General features: G+C 45.1%; 1 protein-coding gene across 1 annotated transcript in view; it reads right to left on the bottom strand.

Moving 5' to 3' along the window:
* The window catches only part of LOC135101786 (uncharacterized), a 398691-nt gene that overhangs the window by 160950 nt on the left and 227741 nt on the right, over nt 1-10000 (bottom strand). The window contains exon 8 of the mRNA XM_064006081.1: nt 4920-4986. Within this exon, the coding sequence (XP_063862151.1) occupies nt 4920-4986 (67 nt within the window). The remainder of the gene's footprint in view (nt 1-4919; nt 4987-10000) is intronic.

The following is a 10000-nucleotide window of genomic DNA, read 5'->3' as shown; positions in this document are numbered from 1 at the left end:
ATATTCAGAAGATATATTAGAGACGGTATTTATCTTCAGTGGATTATTGTGCTACTGTGAAGGTTTGAAAGAAAATAAAAAAAGAGATTTTCATATATTTTGTCTTTTTTTATATTTTTCTAATAGTGTGGTATTATAGTCGACGTGTTTTATTTATTATTATTATTTTTTTACTCTATATTTTTCTTCTTCTTTTTCTTCATTCCTTTATTTTCTATGTATTATTTTGTTTGTCGTCTCAAGATTACGCCTTGTCACCTTACTCAGGGTTAACTATTTTCTTTATAAATGAAGACGTAGTATGTTGCAATGTTACATGTTATCTGTTTTTCTTATATCATTCCTTCCTTATTTGTAAGTTGCAAAATAAACGTTACTATCTACATTTTTTTCATTTATATTCTTCAATTCCTTCTACCATATTGTGTTTCATTATTTGTTTCTAATTTCATTCTTCATTTTCTTCTGTACTGTACTTCATCACGTATTTTTCATTTCCTTTTTCAAATGCAAAGTGAAAATTATTCGCTTTACTGTTCGCTTCACTTTACGTTCTATCTATATTTCCCCTACATCTATCACCCTGTGCCTCCCTGCCCGGTCCTGCCCTGACCCGCCCCACAGTGAGCCCTTCCTGAGGCCTGCGCTGATAAATTGACGACGGAATATATGTCACGGCTAATTCTAGGCCCAAGAAAATTTGTCGCAGCCACCACTCTCTCTCTCTCTCTCTCTCTCTCTCTCTCTCTCTCTCTCTCTCTCTCTCTCTCTCTCTCTCTCTCTCTCTCTCTCTCTCTCTCTCTCTCTCTCTCTCTCTCTCTCCCTTCCTGCCGATACGTCAATAGGAAAAAAATATTATTAGCAATATTTTACTTCACGAATTATTTGGATTTAGACACGCGCACGCACACACACACACACACACACACACACACACACACACACACACACACACACACACACACACACACACACACACACACACACACACACACACGGACCTACAGTGAAGCGACACTACAAAACAGGTGAGAGAGAGAGAGAGAGAGAGAGAGAGAGAGAGAGAGAGAGAGAGAGAGAGAGAGAGAGAGAGAGAGAGAGAGAGAGAGAGAGAGAGAGAGAGAGAGAGAGAGAGAGAGAGAGAGAGAGAGAGAGAGAGAATTTCAGAAACTGAAGAAATTTTTGAGACGATAGAAGAGATTACACAGAAGCGAAAAAAAAGTCAAAAAGAAAAAAAAATGACAAAAACCATATCCCTTCCTTGGAGCCCTCCTAAGACGCATCAAGAAGGATTGAACCATCTTCCGGAACCCATTTGTCGCTGCCTTTCAATCTGCAATCTTCCTATTTCGTCTACCCATTACATTTTTCTTCTACTTTCCTTTCTTTCCTTTCTCCTTTCATTCTCTCAACTTGTTTCCTCTATCATCCCATTCCTCATAACTTGCTTCTGAACTTTTATTCCTCCTCCTCCTCCTCCTCCTCCTCCTCCTCCTCCTCCTCCACCTCCTCCTCCTCCTCCTCCGCCGGATGGTATGACGAATGGCCTTGTCAGGAAGAAAGGGAAGGAAAGGCTAAGGAAGATGTAGAAGGGAAAGGAATAACAGGAGGAAAATACTGTGTGTGTGTGTGTGTGTGTGTGTGTGTGTGTGTGTGTGTGTGTGTGTGTGTGTGTGTGTGTGTGTGTGTGTGTGTGTGTGTGTGTGTGTGTGTGTGTTATAATTATGATGAAGCACATGGAGGAAAATTATGGTGAAATTATGATACGAAGCTGCGAGGTCAGAGAGAGAGAGAGAGAGAGAGAGAGAGAGAGAGAGAGAGAGAGAGAGAGAGAGAGAGAGAGAGAGAGAGAGAGAGAGAGAGAGAGAGAGAGAGAGAGAGAGAGAGAGAGAGAGAGAGAGAGAGAGGACCAAGAAGACTCCTAGTCAGGTTACAAAGAGGGAAACAGCAATGAATTAACCACCTGGTGAGTCTTAAATTAGATTCCTCTTCTCTGTTGTCAGGTTTCCGCCAGGTAAGTTCAACTATTCGACGTAAAAAACTATCTCTCTCTCTCTCTCTCTCTCTCTCTCTCTCTCTCTCTCTCTCTCTCTCTCTCTCTGTGTGTGTGTGTGTGTGTGTGTGTGTGTGTGTGTGTGTGTGTGTGTGTGTGTGTGTGTGTGTGTGTGTGTGTGTGTGTGTGTGTGTGTATTTTGTCTTTATTAACGTTCCATTAGTAGTCTTATTAGATTTTTTTAACACTGTATTCATTGTTTTAGTGTTATACTTCGTATCTCCGTAAGACTTGTGATTTTATGTCTATCAGTGAATTGTGTGAAAACCACTAATCTGTTGAAATAAGCGAATCTGAATTTGAATTTGAATTTCTGCTCTCTCTCTCTCTCTCTCTCTCTCTCTCTCTCTCTCTCTCTCTCTCTCTCTCTCTCTCTCTCTCTCTCTCTCTCTCTCTCTCTCTCTCAAACATTCCCACATGCTTTCCTATATTCCTTATATTTCCTGTCAAAATCTGTCCCAATTACTAAATGTCAGTTTCACGTAACAATGTATATTTCTATTGTTATTGTAACTGTATGTTGTTTATCTTATTTTTAGACTAGAGGAGTCTCACTTTTCTCTGATCTTTCTCATGAAACGCCAACACGAATTTTTTCTGAAGGTCGGTTGCTTATTATAGTGTTATTTTATTTGCATCTTTGTTCTTGTTTATTTTGAGCATGATCACTCTCTCTCTCTCTCTCTCTCTCTCTCTCTCTCTCTCTCTCTCTCTCTCTCTCTCTCTCTCTCTCTCTCTCTCTCTCTCTCTCTCTCTTCCTTGCTCTCTCAGTATGATGGATGGCGGGGGTTCCGGCCACCATCGGGAAGGTAAGCGCAAGTGACGGTCTTCTGAAATATTAATGGTTATCGATCTCCTCCTCGAGACCAACATGTCAGCCGGCGAGACACGTGGCCACTCACTACACCCTTAGAATCCCCACCACTCTAACCTAACCTAAGGTAACCTAAACTAACATAACGTAACCTAACGTAACCTAACCTAACCTCACTTAACCTATCGTAACGCAACCTAACCTAACCTGACGTAACCTAACCTGACCTAATGTAACCTAACCTAACCTAACGTGACCCTCAGAAGCTCCGCCAGCCAGTCAGCCTCGCCTGTCATGCCCAATGTGTCTATCTACCTTTCTTCCCCCCTACCTCCCCACTCTCTCTCTCTCTCTCTCTCTCTCTCTCTCTCTCTCTCTCTCTCTCTCTCTCTCTCTCTCTCTCTCTCTCTCTCTCTACTCCGCTCTACTCTACCTTTAATTAAGAATGGACCTCCTACTTTGAAGTGTTCTTGTAGTTTATTTGGTCTACAGAAATCTCTGATCTCTCTCTCTCTCTCTCTCTCTCTCTCTCTCTCTCTCTCTCTCTCTCTCTCTCTCTCTCTCTCTCTCTCTCTCTCTCTCTTATATATTGAACTACTGGGAACTATATAAATGTGTTACAGATCGTGTGATGTGAATTTTAATGTGTGTGTGTGTGTGTGTGTGTGTGTGTGTGTGTGTGTGTGTGTGTGTGTGTGTGTGTGTGTGTGTGTGTGTGTGTGTGTGTGTGTGTGTGTGTGTGTGTGTGTGTGTTTCTATACTTTTCTGCCTTTGTTCCGGTATTATTCCCCACCTCTGTCTCTCTCTATTACAGGACAATTGAGTGAGTGAGTGAGAGAGTGAGCGAGATAGACAGGCCTGCACTCACAGACAGACAGACAGACAGACAACCTGCCAACACACAAACTCATCCAAGGCGACGCAGTGAGCCTTTCTTTGGAGTATATTTTTAAAACACTGAATTCAATACACAAGTCTATCTCCAAGCAATTACTTCCTGACGCTGGGGAAAGAGGCTTTGTCGTACCTGCTGGCGGGAGGACGCGGCGCCACCGGCTTACCTTCCCGGCACAAGAGGGTGCAAGGCGTGAGTATCAGTGACAGTGAAGTGTCAAGAATAAGGGAAAGTATCAGTGGAGGAGAAAATATCAGTGAAAGAGGAAAGTATCAGGAAGAGAGGAAAGTATTGATGACAGAAAAGTAACAGGAACAAAGGAAAATATCACAATGCAAGCTGCGAGTATCAGTAACAGCAAAATCGCCTACACGCATCTCTCCTCCGTGTTGCTTAGTTCTAGAAAATTAATAGTACTATTAGTGAGTTATTACAGAATTACATTAAGTTTCATAGTAATTTATTTGTGTGTTTCATTTATGTCTCTAGTGTAACTGTTAATCAATATCTTTACTCTTTCCTCCCTTCCACTCATAAACTATGAAACTCATTTTCCTGTCTTGCCCTCTTCCTTCTTATGGTTTGAACTGTTGCAAAGGAGGAGTATCAAGACACTTCCTGGACTAAGCTGCTCAACTCTTTCTTATCACTTTGACTTTATGGGAAAGGCATGTTAAGTGGCCTTGTTTTCCATTTGTTTTGCCCTAGTGAGTCTCTGACATGTAAATAGCATTATATATTTTTCAGTGACTGAGTGAGGAGCTTTCACATATAATGTGAAATTAAGTTAATTACAACAAAATAAACAGCTACAGTAATAATGTATAAAATGATAAGATATACAATGTTACTTTACAGGAATATACACCTTTGGTAGAGTGAGACTACTTTTTGTAACGCTGCTACCCCGGTGCTTTTAATCAGAGAATATTAACTCTGAGAGTTCGAGAATGAGGAATCCTTCAAAAGTAGACATATCACGCCCTTACTGATGAAAAGCAGCCACCAGTACTCTTCTTTATGTACGACATTTTCTTGTACAAACGAATGAACATATAAGACGGGAAGACTCTTGACTATAAATCATTCGTTCATATTTCTAGTTCTGATTTCCTATCATGCAGTGAACGTAGTAGTAGTCAGATTCTCTTACATACCCTCTGTAGGAGATGAAGGAGCTTGGCAGGGACACAGGAGAGCAGCTCAAGGAGCGCATCAACTACCCTGTGGAAGAAGAAAAGGAAAGGGTGAGTGAAAGGCTTTGAGTCTGGCCCAAGATTGCAGGAATGTTTCAGAGGTTGAGAGATTAAGCCACGACTGGAGGTGACTGACCGCCGAATATTTTACTCTTTTAATCAGGATGGAAAAGAATGAGGTTAATCTGTTTCGCTTTGTTGCCTCGTTCCTCCTCGCGGCGCCTCCTTCAAGAGCCTGGCTTTGGTTGTGGATTGGGTGGGCATTCCTTCATCTTAGGTCCTGGCAGCCATCCACATATACACCCATTTAACTGTCCACACACACTCCAGCCTGTCCACCATCCAACACAACACCCCGTCACATACCCATCTAAATACTTACACCTACCTTCCTCCATAATCTCACATCCAGATGCACAAATATCCACACCTACCAACCAACAACCTACTCTTCTACACCCCAGCACACCCAAATACCCACACTTACCCACACATACATACACACACATGCACATCCAGACACACAAGCATCCACAATAAATAACGCATCCACCACCCTCGAATCCATCCACCCACCTGCAGCCCATCACACCCACCACTCCACTAACACACCACCACACTCCACCAATTCAAACACTCCAACCGACACACAACAAACTTGTAGGCGTGGCAAAGAGAAAAACACACAAGTTGCGGAGAAAAACGAGAAGTGGGAACAATGGAAACAAACATCAGATGGAAACTTTATTATTTTTTCTTTTTTTTTTCTTTTTGTGACTCCCTTTCAATGACTGATGGAAATTATGGCTTTTAATACCACATTCAGTTCTGGTCTTTTGTTTGGCGGAGGAAGGGAGGGGAAGGGAAGAGAGTGGAGGAGGAGGAGGGGGGACAGGGGCAAGCGGTGGTGACCTCTCCCTCTTTTGTGGCGCGGGAAATTATGATTCTGGTGCTGTTTTGTGGTGCTAGGGGCATACACTACACCCATTGCTGTTTCATTTACCAGTTTTATGGCGTTGTTTCCCTCCAGCATTGCCGCGGCGAGCCCCTGGAGGCGAAGGTCGTGTGTGTGTGTGTGTGTGTGTGTGTGTGTGTGTGTGTGTGTGTGTGTGTGTGTGTGTGTGTGTGTGTGTGTGTGTGTGTGTGTGTGTGTGTGTGTGTGTGTGCGCGCGCGCTTTGTGCACGTACTCGGCCCAAGAGGAGTGTACTCGTATAGGGGCGGAGTTGAGAGGCTGGAGTGTCCTTGAGTTCGGAGAATGTACGATAGACGAGGAGCGAAGGCAGGGAGAGCAGGAGACAGGGAGGCTGGGACAGAGAGGATACAGGAAGAAGACAGAGAGGAGGAGAACAGGAAGACAGAAGCAGGGAGGAGGGAGGGAGACGTAAGGGCGACGGAGACAGGGAAGCAAAGATGGGGAGAAGACAGGAGACGAAGATAAGGAGACGGATAGAGAAAGACAGAGAAAGGGAGACGGAGACAGAGATAAGAACACAAAGCAGGAAGATAAGAGCAGGGAAGAGGAAGGAAGACAGGCGGGGAGAGACGGAAGTAAGAAAACGGAGACAGGGAGACGAAGGCAGAGAGACAGAGGCAAGGAGGAGTAGGCAAAGAGGAGGAAGACAGGGAGACAAAAGCAGAGTGACGGAAACAGAGAGGCTAGGACAGAGCGGTGTATATGTGGAGTATTACAGGAGATGGGAGGGAGAACAGAGTGGAAGGGAAGTTGGAGGCGTGTCAAGGGAGGATGGGAGCATGAGGAGAGGTGTGAAGAGGCACGAGAAAAAGATGATGATGAAGGAGCAGCAGAAGAAGCAAAAGACGAGTATGACGCAATGACGAAGGGATGAAAACAAAGGAGAAAGTGAAAGTTGTGAGAGAATGACGGGGGAAAGAAACGAAATATGAAGGAATGTGTAGGGATGTGGAGGAGGAGGAGGAGGAGGTGGAGGAGGAGGTGGAGGTGGAAGAGGAGGAAAAGAGAGAGGGATGTGCAGAGAGATGAAAGATTTTGAGATTTTGTGGGGATGAAAGGAGAATATAGAAAGGCTTGACGTAGTGTTCGGGAAAGAAAGGATGGATGTGGAGGCTTGCGAGAGCGAGAGAGAGAGAGAGAGAGAGAGAGAGAGAGAGAGAGAGAGAGAGAGAGAGAGAGAGAGAGAGAGAGAGAGAGAGAGAGATGGGAGGCTGGAAGAAAGGGGAATGTGAGACGAGAAGAGGTGCCAAGGGAGGAGCGAGAGAGATGGTATGTGGAGGGCGGGAGTGTCAGAAGAGGTGGAGGAGAAGGCGGAGGGGGAGCAGGAGGTGTCTTTAAGGAGCCTGGAGGGAATAGATGGAGCTTAAAGGGACACGATCCAGCATCATGTGAGCTGGATTCCTGTACAGCTGCCTGGAAAGGATTCGAGATGTGTACAGCTGGAAGAAATAAGACTGAGATGTGATTGCTGCCTCCTGCTGATCTTCCTCCTCTTCCTCCTGCCTCTTCTCTTCATCCTCCTCCTTTTACTTCACCTTCTCCCCTTCAGTGCTTCTTTCATACAGTTTCTCACGTATTTATCATTTTTATTCCCTATTTGTTCTTCGTTTCTTTCTTACATGGTTATTTCAGATCTTTAATTTTTTTCTTTTTTTTCTTATTTGTTGTCTGTTTCACCTTTTTTTTTGTGTTGGTTTCCGTCACTATCTTTCATCGGTTCTATTTTTCTCTTCCCTGTTTCTATTTTTGCCATCTTCGTTGACATTGCTGTTCCTCCTCCTCCTCCTCCTCCTCCAATCTTTCCTCCTTCTTCCATTTTTTTTGTTCAGACGTCATCAATATCAGAGACGCTTCTTATTCTTCCATCAGTATCAACAACGAGCACATCATTATTATTAACTCTCTCTCTCTCTCTCTCTCTCTCTCTCTCTCTCTCTCTCTCTCTCTCTCTCTCTCTCTCTCTCTCTCTCACACACACATGCACAAAAGAAAACACTAATCCATATTTAATTCCACTCAGTATCACTTTATCACTTTACCATCACCACCACCACCACCAAAACAACGTCAAAGCAAACTGGAGAGGAAGAAAAAAAAAAAAAAAAGAAAAAAAAGTCGTGGACAGCAAAGAGGAAACTATGTAAGAGAGCAAGTGAATTTAAGGGTTCTCATGACCCCGAAATTAAGCAAGGAAGATTCCCCGCTGTAAGAACTTTCTATTTACACGTGTGGGAGTCCAGGCGGCAGAGATTCAGCGGGGCCTGGTTTTGGGGAAGTTTATTTTGTGCTGACGTAAATTCACTTGAAATGGCCAGGTCAGGTGTACATAAAGAGGAGTTTAGTGCTGGCAGAAATAAACAGAGAGTGAGTGTGTTTAGAGGAGGAGGAGGAGGAGGAGGAGGAGGAGGAGGAGGAGGAGGAGGAGGAGGAGGAGGAGGAGGAGGAGGAGGAGGAGGAGGAGGAGGAGGAGGAGGAGGCGGAGGAGGAGGAGGGGGAGGAAGAGGAGGAGTTGTGCGTGGGTATGCGGAACGAAAAGGAGAGAAGAGGAAAGCAATGGGATGAGATGCAGGGAGAAGTGAGGTTACCGAGTCGTGAAGATAAGGTTGCAAGGTGACTGAGAGCTGCATATCCCTCCTCTCTCTCTCTCTCTCTCTCTCTCTCTCTCTCTCTCTCTCTCTCTCTCTCTCTCTCTCTCTCTCTCTCTCTCTCTCTCTCTCTCTCTCTCTCTCTCTCTCTCTGTGTGTGTGTGTGTGTGTGTGTGTGTGTGTGTGTGTTTAGCCTCATCTCTCGCTCCCGGTAATCTCCCCGTAATCTCTTACCATTTTCCTCCACTTCGATTCTCTTATCTCGCGTGTGTGTTGCTGCTGCTTTCACTCCGCCCCTCCCCTCAGAGCCCTTCCAATTCCCCTCTCGCCTCTCTTAACCCCTAAAGCACATTCTATTCTTCCTGGTTTTTCATTATCCTTTCACTTCCTTCACCTCCTTTCTCTACTCCCTCCGCGCCGCTCTCTCCGCTCCCCGTCTCTCATCCCGCTCCGGCAGACTCCTCAAGTGTCCCATCTATTTATTTCACAAGTCTGGCTGGTGTTCGGCTCCTCCTTAATTCTCCGGAGCGCTTCTTATTTCTCCCGGACACTTTCAAATTCTCTGAGATCCCGCCCACCCATCTCCAGGAGCGGCGAGGTTCACTCTAATTCTCTTCTTCCTCTCAGCTCTTGCTACTACGCCTCCTCCTTCTCCTCCTCCTCCTCCTCCTCCTCCTCCTCCTCCTCCTCCTCCTCCTCCTCCTCTTCCTCTTCCTGCTCCTCTTGCCTCCTCTCGTGTCTTCTTCTCGAGACACTGCTACATCCTCTTCCTTCGGCCTATTTTGTCTACTGCCCGACCTTCGTCCTTCACCAGGGTTCCTCCATGTAGATCAGGACTGGATATCTCGACGTCTTCTATAAAGTGAAGATAGGTTGGGTTAGGTCGGGATGGGTTTATGATCGCAATGACCCACGCGGAGGGGACAAGGCACGCACAAAGACCTTTTCCTTGGGTGACTAAAAAAAGTCATGCAGACACAAGCACACTTCATTATCATAACTAGAACATTTCAAAGGACGACTTTAATGCAGGACTGGAAAGTAGTTTAATGGCATCGATCTTAATTATGATGCATTGTGTGAGAACAAAGGCCGGCTGGGGAGGAGAGGGTGGGATGGGATGGGAGGTGAGGGAAGGAGAAAGTAGGGGAGGGAAGGCGAGAGGGAGAGATGGAGGAATTCTGAGTCCTAAGCGAAAAAAATTTTTGCCGACTATGAAATGTGAGAATTCTAAGGGCGATTGTTGGGTTCTTAGAATACGAGAGAGAGAGAGAGAGAGAGAGAGAGAGAGAGAGAGAGAGAGAGAGAGAGAGAGAGAGAGAGAGAGAGAGAGAGAGAGAGAGAGAGAGAGAGAGAGAGAGAGAGAGAGAGAGAGAGAGAGAAACGATACCGTTCCCGTACGGCGCTGGTGACCAAGGATCATTTAGGGTTTACAGTCTCGCTCCAATCAAACTTTGCGCCGTGCCTTACGTGCTAATTGCTG

The sequence above is a fragment of the Scylla paramamosain genome, chromosome 7 (assembly GCF_035594125.1).
Source record: "Scylla paramamosain isolate STU-SP2022 chromosome 7, ASM3559412v1, whole genome shotgun sequence".
Classification (NCBI taxonomy): domain Eukaryota; kingdom Metazoa; phylum Arthropoda; class Malacostraca; order Decapoda; family Portunidae; genus Scylla; species Scylla paramamosain.
This window is presented reverse-complemented; position numbering and strand designations above follow the sequence as displayed.